Source organism: Nicotiana tomentosiformis, chromosome 4 (genome assembly GCF_000390325.3).
Source record: "Nicotiana tomentosiformis chromosome 4, ASM39032v3, whole genome shotgun sequence".
NCBI classification, from domain to species: Eukaryota; Viridiplantae; Streptophyta; class Magnoliopsida; order Solanales; family Solanaceae; genus Nicotiana; species Nicotiana tomentosiformis.
The window spans coordinates 126355593-126371944 of NC_090815.1; the positions used below are offsets into that span (position 1 = coordinate 126355593).

General features: G+C 37.2%; 2 protein-coding genes across 5 annotated transcripts; one reads left to right on the forward strand and one right to left on the reverse strand.

The window, feature by feature from the left end:
- The first annotated feature begins 1958 nt into the window (after nt 1-1958).
- On the forward strand, nt 1959-4035 carry LOC104090692 (uncharacterized). The gene is made up of 2 exons (XM_009595858.4): nt 1959-2497; nt 3297-4035. The coding sequence occupies exons 1-2, from the start codon at nt 2131-2133 to the stop codon at nt 3917-3919; spliced, it is 990 nt and encodes a 329-aa protein (XP_009594153.1). The 5' UTR covers nt 1959-2130; the 3' UTR covers nt 3920-4035.
- On the reverse strand, nt 3050-13171 carry LOC104090691 (uncharacterized). Of its 4 annotated transcripts, XR_011415637.1 has the most exons (8): nt 12879-13167; nt 12661-12768; nt 12437-12567; nt 6716-6816; nt 6246-6305; nt 5905-6097; nt 3464-4499; nt 3050-3370 (listed from the first exon to the last, which is right to left on the reverse strand). XR_011415637.1 is itself a non-coding variant. In XM_009595857.4 (6 exons), exons 1-6 carry the CDS (start codon nt 13075-13077, stop codon nt 6013-6015), a joined length of 684 nt encoding a protein of 227 aa, XP_009594152.1. In that variant the 5' UTR covers nt 13078-13171; the 3' UTR covers nt 5703-6012. The 4 variants fall into 4 exon arrangements, 1 of the variants encoding a protein (XP_009594152.1); XR_684988.4 differs by lacking the exon at nt 3464-4499; XR_011415636.1 differs by having other exon boundaries at nt 3050-4499.
- Nucleotides 13172-16352: the final 3181 nt, after the last annotated feature.

Genomic DNA, 16352 nt, shown 5'->3' on the forward strand with positions numbered 1-16352 from the left:
CGACCACGTCTATAAGTATTTATTTACTTATTTCTGATTTGTCTATCATGTGCAGTGCAAAAATCAAGAAAAAGAAAATCAGCAGATAAGTGTTTTAATTTTCGAGTTTCTTCATCCTTTTTTTCTTAATGAAGTATGTTTATTCATTTTGATTCAAGTATAGTGTGTTTAATCTGCTGATATTTGCTACAGTAAACTCCTGCTACCGCTAAGTAGCTTCTGTTTTCGTTGATTTGTTACGTTTTAGATCACAAATTAAAGACAAATTATTCGTATAGATGAGTTGTTTGCCACGTACACGTCTATATATGTACCAAGAGCTTCCCAAATGCGCTTTACGTCTTGAATTGTTCCTTTTGTTCGTTACAAAATATATTCGTTGCTTTATAATTAGGAATTTAGTGGCTTAGAATGTCAATATACATGTATATTATAATGCTCAAACTTTTATTTCTGAAATACTACGTCTAGATAGTTATATCAATTTTTGTACAATATTGTGCATTTGTCTCAATAACTTGAACTATAGTTTTTTCCACTGTGTTTTGTGTGTGTGTTTATAAGTGAGTACAGTTATAAATATGAGCTCATGGAGGGAGTGCATATCATGCCAATGCAAAAGTGTTAAACTTTTCATGAAATACACATGATATTGAGAAAAAGACTAGTGAATTCATAGACTAAATATGTATATAACGTTCCAAGAACCTTATCCAAGTCAAAATCTAACTCCAAACAATGGAGCTATCTCACCGTGCACAAAAAAACAGATAACCTATCAAAGACACAAAAAAGGTTCGCATCTAGCAACCAAAGGCAACAAATGAGTACTTGATCATAAGCCAGAAAAATATTGGACCACCTTTCTCTCTTAATAGACCACATGTGGTGGATAATTGCGCCTACCTATTTTTTAATAGGCGTATGCGGTAACGAAACCAAAAATTCTACCAAGAGGATTCACAAAAAAATAATAATGTAAAACCAATATCTAAAAAGATCACTTTATGTAGAGGGGATTCAATCATATGCAAAAGAAAATTGATTTTATCGTACGTGCACAATACAATTTTTAGAAGAAAGGGATTGAATTGGACCTCCTTCTATACTTTAGCTCTGTTATTGGGCATATGGTTAGTATACATATGCATGTGTATCTCTATTATTTATGAATATATAATTTGGCCCTAAATTAGTGGTCGTGCTTTTGCACTTACTGCTCAAAAATCTACATCCACCCTTGATGATATCGTTAGGTTTGTGAACAGGTCTCTGAAAGTTGATAAGAGAATATCACACTATATTATGATGCCTTTCGGAAAATCATGTGAGCTTAGTCAAAGCTAACGATATTACACCATATTAAGAGTATATTTAAATTGTTTTAGCCCAACAACTTGTATCAGAATATAGAGATGGTGCAAAAAAGCCGGCTTATTGTCTTTACTCATTTGCAAGCTGGTATGCTAGCTGTCTTTACCCATTTACTGTCCCGTAGCTTGGAGGCGCACACACAAGAAGAAGTTCATGGCTATCTAGATACGAAAAGCTCGTGGCTTCCTAAATAAGCCTATAAGTTTTGGTGATGGATTATGGTATACTTAGAGAGGAAGATTATTGGATGTGTGAATAAAGTTTTTCCATTTGCAAGTTTATAAGAAAAAGAAGCTATAAATAAGGTGTAATGATACTATTAATAATGTGAAGCTTTTTGCAGAAAACCGTATAAGCTTAGTCGAAAGCGGACAATATTACACTATTATATTAAGAGTATCTTTCAGCCGTCTTAGATCAACATGTTGGATCGAGTATATGCTGTTTTTTTAATTTAAAAAATTCCTAACTCGTTAAAGATACTGTTAAGAGGGGGAAAGAACCAATTAGTAGTACAAAGGCCTGAAAATTGATGGTAGTCGTGGCCTGCTTCTTTACCTTCCTTTACTTAACACAGAGAATAGCTGGACACGATTGAACTATTTTTCTCAGACGTTGGTTGTGTGTGGCTGTCTTTCCTTATCCCTAATAACAACTTTTCTCCTCTCAACACTACTCTTTGTTTCTATTATATACATTGCATGGCTTATCTCTTTAGTTCTTCCCTTCTATTAGTCACTAAAAATCAGCATAACAATGTCTAATCAAGAAAATGGTAGCTTGCCAGATTTTATACTACCTGATTCTTTGTACACTCAAACCATCAGAGAAATTCATTCAAAAATAGAGCAAAATTGGGATTCTTTGAGACAATCGGCACGTCAAACTGCAGCAGGAAGGGCACTATGGAAACATGTGATCAATGATCCATTAGCAGAGTTACTTGCAGGAGAGACATACCTGAAGAAGTTGTATGAGAAGATTAAGAAAGACATCCTTAACAGCGCTAGAGAGGTTTCTGGAGTTATCATTGCTGTTAGGACACTATGGTTTGACAAAAGAATTGAAGCAGCTCTTAATTCCTTTGATGGAGGAGGAGCACAAGTTGTCATTCTTGGAGCAGGTAAGTGATGTTTCAACATGATCTCTTGCGCTGTATATACCTTGTGACATTTTAGATATAGAGATGTATACTTCTTGCAACTCCATGCCAATTGACTAGTTTTCATTTAGTAATTAGTAGCCAGTGGCAGGGACAAGAGGTGTCCTCCGACACAGCTTCACAACATCAAATTGGGACCGGATGTAAAGCCTTAAAATAACCAGTCCTAAATCCAAATAAACTTACAAGTCTGAAATGTGACAATACACTGATATCGCTTATGCAAAATCCTGCATACACCCCTGTTAGTAGCCAGTCACTGAACTGATCAATTGTCACTCACCCCATTACAGGAAATTAATATGTCAGTGATTCTCCAAAAGTTCTCATCCTCCTAGATCCATATACCAGCTAACGTTAACAAGATGCAACATATTCCAGCTCTGAATCTACAAAATACTAGCCATCAATTGGCAACACACTAATCTTGTCCGATGAAAAAAATTTAATCTTTCATTTAGTAGTCTTTTCATTAGGAGCAACTATGACTATGTTTAAATAAAAGAGTTCTAGAAAAAATAAGTAAACAACTAGGTAATTTGACACATCCATTAATATTAGATAAACAGAATGTTATTTAATTCCTACGAGTTATGGCCTCAATATGGAGATTGAACACTGAATGGACATAGATTGTCCACAACAAGAGGGTATGCATATTTCCCCTAGTATTTTCATTGCTCACCCCTCAGAAGCCATTCGATTTCATTTAGCAAAAATGTTATAGAGCAAACCAGTGATGTCTGTTCTTTTTCTGCAGGTATGGATACAAGGGCATATCGCTTGAGTTGCTTGAAAGACAGTAATATTTTTGAAGTTGATTTTCCCGAAGTTCTGCAAATAAAAACCACTATTTTAGAGGCAGCAGCAGAGGCAACAAACGAGCAAAACATGATGGTAAAATCATTGAACAGAGTGGCAGCTGACCTGAGAGAAAAGGACTGGCTTGAAAAGCTTCAAGAATCAGGCTTAAAGCTAAATAAGAATACAGTGTGGGTATTAGAGGGCATTCTCTACTATCTCTCGCACTCAAATGCAATGGAAGTACTGAAGATTATCGCAAATAACCGTGCCTTTGCTCATACAGTACTCTTAGCTGACTTCATGAACAAGCAATCAACCACAATGTCCAGCTCAAATTTCCATTTCTATAGTGACTATCCTGATCAGTTATTGCCATCACTAGGATTTTCTGATGTTAAACTTTCTCAAATTGGTGACCCAGATGCCCATTTTGGGCTGTTGCATGACCCACTAAATTTGTTCAACAAGTTGCGCAACTTGCCCAGGTCACTTCAAACTCACCCAGATGATGGAACACCATGTTGTAGGTTGTATTTGCTTCAGGCTTCTGGAGAGCCACCAAATCAAACTATTTTGTGAATATTCTAATAATAGTTCACCAATAAAGTCTAACTTGCTGTTAAGATTAGAAGCACTCCTCATTGATTGTAACTGTCATCTTACCAATTAGCTATACGTGTGACCATGTCATTTAAGCTGTGATTAGTACACTTTATATGTTTTCAAGATCTAGGTGGTTCTTAAAAGGGGTTTATGATATCATGTTTCAAGCACCCTATTTCCCCTCCAACTTCTAACTCTTGCAAGAGTTTAAAAAGAGACAACAGCGCACTATTTTGCCCAATCTCACATAAAGTTTGTTCTATTTCTCGAACAACATAGAATCCTTTAAAGAAGCAACTGCTATACATTGAAACATTATGTATAAAACATAAAATGAAAACATCCTTTGGCAGTATGACCAATTGGCGATTAAGAAACAGAGAAGCTCCATAAGAGTGAGCAATTTACCACCTGAAAAACACTTTCTTTGTGCAGTATTGAACTTAGTGACTACTGCCAAACTTGCAATTACCCAGTAGACAGTTAGTGATTCCAGTTCTTTGTACTATTGCTAAAAGTTGAATGTTTCATCCTGTCAGTGGAGGCAAGTTACATACTATTTGCAAATACAATTGAAGAACAGTTAGTCAGCCCTGATAAGCAAATAAGCATCAGAAGAGTATATCATACAAATCATAATTCAGTTGGAAAAGTTGATAGCCCATGTGGAAAGTGGATATATTCCATCAATGCAGTTAAGAGATTCAAATTAAATGCTAATCACTCATTTGTATAGAGTAAATCTCAAGAGTGGCTATTGTCAACTATGACAAAAACCAGCATAACTCATAGAGTTCACTTTATGTACAAATAGCCAGTTTCTACAGATTTTACTTCTGAAATCGTCGAGCTGACTCTGACATTGAAATGTCCATGGACATGGACAATTCATTATCTTTATAAATTGTTGAAGATGAAACTCTCATATATAACAATTCTCTTTTCTTACCCTATGTACTCAATTCTCTCAGTTCTGTTTGGTGCGCTTAAAAAAGCATAATCCAACTCTCATGATACATATTCTTATCCTATGTACTCAAGTCTCTCAGTTTTGTTGGCGCATAAATAAGCATAATCCAATCCCTCCGTACATACTACTTGGTAGGTATAGGCATTCCTGAAGTTTTGCTTGCATATCATTTCCTGGACTTCACAAGAATCATCTTTACTATATCACGTTGGAAATCTAGTCCCTAAGAGGTCAATGCAGCTTAGATAACTATCATATCAATCTATTGAAGATTTGAGCAAGTTCGGCAAGAAATTCAATAGTCTAATGGTACCACTAACAAATGTTGGACAGTTTTGCCGACACAACCAAGAAGCAAATATATCTAATATTACTGTTTTTTAATAATTATGAATATAGTGCTGGAAAGGGAGAAACTGTAAAGGTATACAATGACAGGCAGTTTTGGACATAAATATGGCTTTCTACAGTGAGCACTATGTGCTCCAAGAAAGTAGAGAAAAAGTCGGAAAATTTTGTGAGAAAAAAGTTACTAATCCCATTGAATACCAAGATTTCTTTCTTCCATACAATACACATTAGCTCCAAGAGAACAACCTTCCAAGCTCTGTTATTTAGTCTTTTACTGCCATTATATAGTTACCACAAAGCCATTATCACATAGACCATCTAATTGGCTAATTGTATCATGAGGCAAGAACTAATATGAACTCAGTCCACTATATGAAGTGGGCAGAATATCTAGTAAAGTTGATGCAGGTTATGTACCTTGTAGAGCAAAGAGCATCAAACTTGTAATACCATCACTTCTTCACATAGAAAAACAATAGCAAAGTTGATTTTATGCATCATAATTTGCTTGTTCGTAATTTCAATGAAAGTGAAGATATGTCTGCTCACTATAACTGATAGCAACTGAGGTAATGTGCATTTAACAGGAGAAAATCAAAACAATGAAAGAATAAACTTGAACATTAAATGGATGTACAACCTATTTTACAATTTTTCTTTTTGCCCTTCCAAACCTAAATGAAAAGCATCTCCAAATTGGCAAATGCAGAATTCATCCTGTTCCTTCTTTGACTTGAATAAGGATTCATCAAACTTCTAGGCATTCCTTGACACCTTGCTCAAGCTTGTCCAGACAAGTGACTGTATCCATGAGAGCATTTGCGACCTTTTGCCTGTAAAAAAGTAAAGCAGGTCCATGCCATAAGACAGGGACAAAGTAAGCATGAAATATTTAACTTTGTTATCAAGTTTGTCAGTCAAATATAAATGAAAAAATTTACTTGAAAAAAACCAACTCAAGTTTTGAGAAGAAACATATACCTATTAGAAGCAACTTGCATATCAATTTCATTTGCCATGTCACTGAGAGAAGCAAAAGACCTGCACAACCATGAAATACAGAAATATTGTGTCACAAAATTTCTGTCAAATCTCTCCAGTCTAAACAAACATGTGCATACATGTCTCATCGTAATAACTCAAGACTAGCTTTTAACGTCTTCAGAGCACGTTAAATATGGCAAACAGGCAGTAAATGTACACATCCTTCGTATCCTTATAGAAACTAAATAGTAAGTAATAAGGATAGTTCCATGGAAACACATAATATGAAATTTCCCCAGCAAGATGTTTTAGCCGCCAGCAGGTACTGAGAGTAAGATAAGCTGCCAAGCTACTAGAACAAAAACATATTCCAGAACATCTGCTAATAAACAGCTAATACAACTTCCACCATGAAATGCACACAGATCAACCCGCTTCTTGAAGACAAAATACGTTTTACAGGCTACCTTATGAGATCAATAAGCTTGGTCTCAGCTGCTAACTTTACCGGGTCCTTGTCAGCAAGCAAAGAAGAAGCATTTTTCACAACCAACCGGAAAGTGCAGACCTGAGAATTAGGAATCTTCCATATCAGCCACGAAGAACATACAATACAACACAGGTCAAAAAGGTATATCAACTTAAAAAAAAGAGTGAGCAATATCACTCTTTTCTTGCATTATTATTCACTTTGTTTCCATGGTTTTTTTCTCCCTATCTTCCACATTACTCTTAACAGTTGCATTACAACAAAACACAATCTAGAAGAGAGACATATTGTTTCACGTAATAGAAATTATTAACATGTCCACACCATTAATGCACTTAATCAATCAACCATAGCTCAACCCCAAACTAGTTGAGATCGGCCATATGAATTATCTGCAGGGACAGATGTAGCTTATCAGTTACTGGTTTGATCGAATCCATTATTTTCAACATGGAACGTGGATTGTTGATTTTCTCACTGTATGAAGCTCTATCTCACAGTTTATCCATGGAAGTAGAGAGAGGATATTTGGGAGAGAAGCTCACAGCTGTATTGATCTTAACGGAATACACATGTACATCCCTATTTATAATTAAATCCCCTAACTAACCAACTAATGGACAGCTCACATCCAGCTGTCAACTAACTATTAACAACTTAACTGCTCAATCAACTACTAATCTCAATACTCCCCCTCAAGCTGGAGGGTGTAAAATGTTGAGCACTTCTAGCTTGCCTAACAAGTATACGTGCTGAACTTTCCCAAGCCCTTTTGTCAGCAAGTCTGCCTGTTGTTCTTTAGTCCCCACATAATGTGTTTTCAGCTTCCCTTCCTTGATCTTGTCTCTTATAAAGTGACAATCAATCTCTATGTGCTTGGTTCGTTCATGAAAAATAGGATTTGCTGCAATTTGAAGTGCTGCCTTGCTATCACAAAACATGTCTACACGTTACTTGATCTGCACTCCCAATTCTGCAAATACCCCTAAGAGCCAAACTACTTCGTAAGTTGCTCCAGCTAGGCTTTTGTATTCTGCTTCAGCTGAGCTCCTCAACACAGTTTGTTGTTTCTTTGACTTCCAAGAGATCAGGGAGTCGCCAAATTTAACTAGGAATCCTGTGACTGACCTCTTAGTATTGGGACATGCTGCCCAATCTGTATCACAGAAACTAGTGAGGCTATCTGCTGCTCCACTATTCATCATTATGTCTACATATACTAACACTACCACTATGTCACCTTTTTCTCTTTTAGTAAACATAGAATAGTCATGTAAGCTTTGACAGTGTCCTGCATCAACCAAAGCCTCTGACAGTTTTATGTTCCACTGTTTTGAATCTTGCTTTAGACCATACAAGGATTTCACTAGTTTGCACACCTTTGTCTCCCCCCGTCTCCTGAAGCCTTGAGGAAGCTCCATATAAACCTCATCAAACAAATCTCCCTGTAAAAATGCATTATACACATCCATTTGAAAAATATTCCAGTTCCTTGAGGTTGCCAATGCAATGACAGACCTGACTGTCACCATTTTAGTGACTGGTGAGAATGTTTCATGATAGTCCAACCCCTCTTTTTTGCTATAACCTTTAGCAACTAGTTTTGCTTTTAACCTCTCAACTTCACCATCAGCTTTATATTTTACCTTGTATACCCATTTTGATCCAGTTGCATTTTTGCCTTTGGGAAGATCAACTATCTCCCATGTATTATTGTCATCTAGAGCCTTGATCTCCAGTTTCATAGCTTCTATCCACCTCTCATCCTTTGAAGCTTCCTGAAATGTTTGTGGTTCTATGATTGCTGAAATGTTGGCTACTAACTTCCTGCCTTGTGTAGATAGCTTGTGATAAGAAATGTAGTTTGATAGTGGATACATGATGTCCTTTTGCTTTCATGTTGTAACGTAGTCTTCAAGCCATAGTGGTGCTTTAGTAGTTCTCCCATATCTCCTCAGGTTAGTTTCTGTTAAGCCAGCATCAGGAGCTTCACCGGCTTCATTATCAGCTGCTAATACACTGTCAAACATTTCATCCATTTCTTCAACTTCTGCATTGTCAAGGTTTTCAACACAATCAGCATCAACATCAGCTTGATTAGGAACTGTATCAGATGTACTAGGAGCTGCAGTATGCACATCTGCAGGTAAACTGGGATCTGCATTTGTTGCATCTGCACAGGAATCTGCATTTGCTGCATCTGCACTGGAATCTGCATTTGCTGCATCTGCACTGGAATCTGCATTTGCTGCATCTGCACTGGAATCTGCATTTGCTGCATCTGCACTGTGCACATCTTGATGCACATGAGTTTGTTGATTAAGTGGTTGACTGTTCTGTTGATGAGCTACCTGAGTATCAAGAGATCTCCCCCTATCAGGGGCTGCATCAAACACAGGACAAGAATCAGAAAGGAACAAGTGAGAGGAAACTTCAGGTGACTTAGCAAAGGGAAATATGTGTTCTTTGAAGACAACATCGCGGCTCACAAAAAATCTGTTGCTGCTGAGATCCAAGAGTTTGTAACCCTTTTGAGTAGTAGAATATCCTAAAAAAACTGCTGCTCTTGCCCTTGCACCAAACTTGTCATCTCTGACAACAGTGGTGGCATATCAAAGACATCCAAACACTCGCAAATGATCAAGGGATGATGGCTTTCGATGCAGCAGTTCATGGGGTGATTTGCCCTGTAGAACCTCAGTTGGCAACCTATTGATCAAGTAGACAACCCCTCTACATATTCTCCTCAGTATCTAGTAGGAATTTGAGCTTGAAACTTCAATGCTAGAGCAATGTCTAGAATGTGCCTGTGTTTCCTCTCAGCTACCCCATTCTGTTGAGAGGTATACACACAACTGCTTTGGTGAATTATGCCATATGAATTGAACAAGTCAGTGCATACTTTGTTAAAGAACTCTGTTCCATTGTCAGTTCTAACCACCTTAAGAACAACAGAAAACTGAGTCTTTATTAATGGGAGAAACATTTTGAGTACAGTAGCAACATCACTCTTCATTTGCAACAAGTAAACCCATGTAAATCTGGTGTGATCATCTAAGATAGTAAGAAAAAAATGCTTTCTATCATGAGTAGGTGTCCTATAAGGACCCCATACATCCATGTGAATCAGTTCCAAAGGTTTATTACTAACAGTATGACTAATAGGAAACAATAACCTGCTTTGCTTTGCTAATGGGCAAATAGAACAGTCTTTATTGATAGCTACATCTAAAATTTTATCCAGTAGGAATGACATGTGCTTCATAGTCTTGATTGAAGCATGCCCCAGTCTTCGATGCCAAAGACTACTATCTACTGTTTTTCCTTGCACCACTGCACTCTTCACTAGATCCTTCACACTGCTTTGATTGTTTCTTTGCCTTACAATGTATAGACCACCTTGCTCTTTACCAATCCCCCCCACCTTGCCAGTGAAGAGGTCCTGAAAAATGCAAAAATAAGGAAAAAACAGGGCAACACAAGAGAGGCTTTTGGTCAGCTTGGACACAGATAACAAATTGTATTTGAAATCTGGAACATATAGCACATCTTTAGCCTTCATACTTTCAAGGAACTCATCAATTCCTATGCGTGTTATATTGGAAAAAATAAGGAAAAAACAGGGCAACACAAGAGAGGCTTTTGATCAGCTTGGACACAGATAACAAATTGTATCTGAAATCTGGAACATATAGCACATCTTTAGCCTTCATACTTTCAAGGAACTCATCAATTCCTATGTGTGTTATATTGGACTTAGCTCTATTAGGTAAGTGAGCTTCTTCTTTAGAACTCAATTCACTAACATTTGTTAAGGTAATAAGTGAAGCAGTAATGTGGTGAGAAGCACCAGAATCTACAATCCACTCAGTAGTGCCTAAGTCTGCCATAAAAGATGCGGCAATACCTGCCAAATTGGCTTGATCTGGTTGTATTGTGCTTCTCTGAAGAAGTGTCCACCTTTTGCAGATTCACCAGCAGCCTCACCTTCCACTACCTGAGATGTCCCGTCTACCACATTGTTCCCAATTGCATTATTGACAACAAACTTCTTCTTTGCCTTAAAGTCAGCCGGATAGCCAATCAACTTATAACAGTTCTCCTTCAAATGCCCCTTCATATTGCAATACTCACATTGCATATAAGGCTTATTTCCTTTGTATGGTTGTCCACGGCCTACATGCATAGCTATGGGGTCAATCTTCCCTGTTAAAGGTGGAAAAGGTTGTGACCTTTGACTCTCATCCTCTATAATCATAGCATATGCTTGATTCAAGCTGGGTTTTATTGTCTTCATGAGTATTTGCCTGCGAGCCTGCTCATATGATTCATTTAGACCACTGAAAAATTAGAGTAAACTCTGGCGCTGCAAATGCTCAATGTAGTCCCTTGACTTAGGACAATCACAGCCAGGAGAAGGAACAAGGGCATCATACTCTGCCCAAAGTTCCTTCAATTTGGTGAAATATGTTGCTACCAGTCAGTCCCCTTCGAAATTGTGGCAATCTCCCTATGTAACTGGAAAATGCACACACGATTCACCTTATCAAAACGTTCCATCAGATCCTTCCAAACCAAATGAGCATTTGATGCGTACACAATTCCACTAAGCATGTCCGGTGATACAGTGTTCATGATCCAAGACAGGACAATTGCGTTGCAGGTTTCCCAATCCTCATGCAATTTAGTCCTAAATTGATCCTTTCTACACATACCAGTCACAAACCCTAGTTTTCGCTTATCTTGGAGTGCAATTCACATTGACCTTCGCCAAAGCCCATAATTCTCAGATCCTGTTAACTTCATCGGAATTAGGATCGAACCAGTTGTATCAGAAGGATGGACGTATAATGGATGTGTGTGATCAATTTTTTCTTCGACTTCATCATCATTCGCCATTATCGCAGAACAGAGAAATCTCGTAGTGAAGAAGGAATTGAAGAATAGCTAAACACGAAATTGATTACTGAAAAAAAACCTCGCAACGAGTGTACGATCGAGTCACCACCGCTCTAATACCATGTTGATTTTCTCACTGTGTGAAGCTCTATCTCACAGTTTATTCATGGAAGTAGAGAGAGGACATTTAGGAGAGAAGCTCACAGTTGTATTGATCTTAACGGAATACACATGTACATCCCTATTTATAATTAAATCCCTTAACTACCAAATAACCAACTAATGGACAGCTCACATCCAACTGTCAACTAACTATTAACAATTTATAACTATTAACAATTTAACTGCTCAATCAACTACTAATCTCAATATATGTGTGTGCACGCGCGCAAAACACTAATATTTTAACAAATGATATTACTCATAATTTTAGAAGTATAATAAATTTAATGCTAAAACTTCTAAAGATTGAACCCATCAAGTTCAAATCATGCATGTTCCTCAGATCATGTGTATGCATGAAACTCAATTCAATTTCATATTTAAAGGATTTCTAGTTGGATCTTTTTTACATTATCCATCAACCTACTACATCCTTTTCAATTAATAATTCGGGGCCGGCTATGCTTTGCAAAATTCTCAATACACAAAGTGAAACCACTTGGTTTAGAACTAAGTATCTTAGCAATTTTAAAAATAAAATATGCAGTAGCGAGTTAAATGTGATTAAGAAGTCCATCAAAATCAGCAAGAAGCCGGTAAATTATTTTTAAATCAAAAGTCAAAGCAGAGGTCAAACCTCAACTCCAGTGTTTGATTGAAACTGAACAAAAGAATTTCTCTCTTGAGGTACACAATCCCTTGCAGCAGATCTCAACAAGCTCTGAACTTCTTCAAGTTCTTTTTCACCAAAATCAGATTCAGTTCTCGCTGTCAAATATAAAGCAATTAATCCAGTTCATGAATTGCAGAAATATGAAGGAAAAAAAACAATTTCCAAACAAACAGTATGTTAGGATGTACTGAGTAAGAGATAAGCGGAGCCGAGGATGTTTCTAGAAGCATCGATTGGAGCCAAAAGGTACTTGGCAGTCTTCTTCTTTTGATCTTTTAGCCATTCTTTTGGTCCTGCTGAGAACATTTTTGCAAAATAAGCAATTCAGTTAAAATTTAGGCTAAATTTCATTGTTTTCAGATAAATTATTCTTAATTTTAGGTTGAAGAAAACTAGTGATAAGTACATATGCCGAAGGAGAGAGCGGAGGCAGGATAAGTGAGAGGAGCAATGAGTGAGAGCCAAACGACGGCGTTCCTGCGACTGAAAAGCTTGGTTTCGAGCGACGGCAGTTGTGGCTGTACAACCGGCGGCGGTTTTAGTGGTTTCGGAGAGACTGTGGTGGTGGAGGAGGACGGGATAAGGGAGATACTCGGCGGCGTCATGGTGGTGATGATGACTCTGGAAAAGCTAGGATGAGCTGACGGTTGAGGCGTAACGGTAATGATTGTTTACCCGTCCATTTACGAGCAATTGATAAAAAAGGATCTCTATGTTTAAGGATAGGTATAAAATGGTCCCTTAAAATATACTTCTGATCATTTTTTATCCTCTAAGTTTATCAAAGTGAACCTTAGTTTTTCTTAAATTTTATTGTCCGTTAGATTTAGATTTAACAAGAATAGTGAAAAAAAGATTTAACCTAAATCACAAAGAAAGTTTCGTCAAATCCTAACAATTGAAGCATAAAAGTTGTAACATACACTAAAATAGATAAAATATGATAGAGATTGCATTTCAAAAACTGCATTAAACATAAAAGTTTGTAAAAATTGCAAATATTGCACCTCCATTCCTGTTAATTTTTTTTTTTGCAGTTCCCGTTAGATCGAACAATATGAGTTTATTAAATATTTGACAGGCCAAAATATGTTCCTTTTGACAAAATTAAAGCACTAAAACTTCTTACGAATATATCTAAGATACTATTTTCGACCTATCCAAAAAATAAGTGACAATTTTTGTCATTTTCTCATTCATTTGCTAACATATCATCAGAAAATAGAAAAATAAAAATAAAATATGGAGATGCGCGAGGTCAAACCGGGGACATATCACATATGTGATAAGTTATGTGTCATGTTATGTTTTGATAATCTAACAAACTTAATGTTAAGGACCAGATGGGGAACCTGCTCCACATCCTCAAATTGCTCAAGATCAATAAGTTTCAAGTCTGGGACATGTTCCAATACTCAGAGTTCAAAGAAATAACAGAGGGAACAGATAGACATTAGTTCCCTTGCTGACTTTACCAGTCAACTCCCCACAGCTATAAAGTTGTTGAAACTGTGCCTCAGCACGCACACAACAATGCATACAGTGCACCGGTCACTTTATGGGGAATGCCCTTGTACCAAACATGCTTACATCATTCGAGTGATGTCACTTCTGTAATATTAACATGAAGCAAAGGAAAAATATTACACTTGCACATTCCAGAATTCATCAAGCTTCCTCTCAAGTGTGTTGCCAACTTGTAAGTGACATTCAAGGCGTTAAGAACAAATAACAACATAACGAAGGATATATTTTCTGCATTGAGTCATTATATGTCCTTAGTTGTGTTGTACCTTTGTCAAAGTGATTTACTTGTAATTCCTACTTAGCTTAGTTAGAAGCATTGTGTAGGAAACCTTTTATAAAACCATAAACCTTGTGTTTGTGTCTTGGCTAGAGTTAGTCGAGTTGTAAGCTTTGTAATAGAGTTATTACAAAGTGGCTTGTAATAGAGTTATTATAAGTTAGTGAGGGATTAAGAGGTTAATTCCTAGGTTACAATAGTTTGTAATCTAAAGTTTGTTCGGTAGTGAAGTTGAAATCCTACGAGTGTAGGTCGTAGTTTTTAATCCTGCGAGCTGGGAGTTTTTCACGTAAAACTCTATTGTGTTATTTACTTACTGATGTATGTGTACGTGTGTGTTATGTGGGAACTAATAGAGAACCTGGTTCTCTATATAGTTTGGTAGATCCTTAGTTTCTATCAATTGGTATCAGAGCGGGTTCTTTCTATCAAGCTAACACCTAGAAAAGATCCTTATGGCTGCTCCACCAAACTTCGAAAAAGGTTAATCTACCTACATACCACCAAGATTCAATGGCCAATACTACGGATGGTGGAAGACAAGGATGCATGATTTTATCATGGCTGAAGATTCAGAGCTCTGGGATGTTATCTATGATGGTCCCTTCGTTCCTATGAAAACCATTGGGGAACCAGCAGTGACTGTTTCCAAGTCTAGGAAGGAATACAATGATACTGACCAAAAGGCTATAGAGAAGAACTTTCGAGCAAAGAAAATCCTCGTCTGTGGCATTGAGCCAGATGAATACAACAAGATTTCTGCCTGTCAATCTGCCAAAGAGATCTAGGAAACTCTCTAAACAGCACATGAAGGGACAACTCAAGTTAAGTAGTCGAAGATTGATATGTTAACCACTGAGTATGAACTCTTCAGGATGAAGGACGATGAGTCCATTCAGGACATGCACATTCGCTTCACCTCTATCATCAATGAGCTCTATTCTCTGCGAGAAATTATTCCAAGGAGCAAACTTGTCAGGAAAATACTCAGCGTATTACTTGGTTCCTGGGAAAGCAAAGTAAATACTATCACGGAGGCAAAGGATGTACAAAAGCTAACTATTGATGAACTCATTGGTAATTTAAAAACTTATGAAATGAAGAAGAAAAATGGTCATGAGAGAAGAGAGCCCAAAAGGGAGAAGAACCTGGTCCTCAAAATAGACAACAATGAATCAAGTGGTGAGGATGCTGATATAGCTTACTTGACAAAGAGATTTCAGAAGATGGTCCGCAGAAATGGAGGTATTCCAAAGAAGGGCAGCTCCAGCAAACCAAGAGGATATGACTTATGTCATAAGTGCGGGAAGCCAGGACATTTCATCAAGGATTGTCTCCTACTCAAGCAATACCAGTACAAGCACAATACAGACAAAGCAGCCAAGCGGAACCCGGTTCCTGACAAAAGATTTAAAAGAAAAGAAGTCGCTGACAATTTAGTGAAACAAGCTCTTGCTGCATGGGGAGATTCTTCCATCGAATTTGGAGAAGATGATGCACAAGGTGACACCTCCATGATGGCAGTCGAAAGTGAAGCACCTGATTATGATTCTATCTTTGCCCTGATGGAAAAATCTGATGATGATGAAGATAATGATGAGGATGAGGTAAACTTTCTTGGCGTTCAAAGAAATCTGAAGTCTTACTCTTAGAAAAAGCTTATATCTTTGGGAAATGTTTTAATTAATGCCTATCACAATCTTATAAACGATAAAAATGCCTTAACTATAGAATTGGGAGAGGTAGAAAATAAGAGAGATGATTTGGTAGTTGTAGAGGCCGACCTAAAAGAAACCATCGGGAATCTAATGAAAGAAAAAAATGTTCTGATTAAAAAGGTTAAAAACATAGAAAATGAGAGAGATGACTTGTTAGTAGTTGTTATGGACCTAAAAGAAATAATAGAGGGATTAAAAAGGGGAAACAGTTCAGGGATTGTCCAAAAGGGAAAGGAAGTTGCGAATGAGGCACACATTAAGCTTGAAAATGAACTCCAATCTATGAAATCTAGTCTATGTGCTGAACTTGAAAGAAATAGATAGCTTCAAGAAGATCTAGGCAGAGTTAAAAATGACC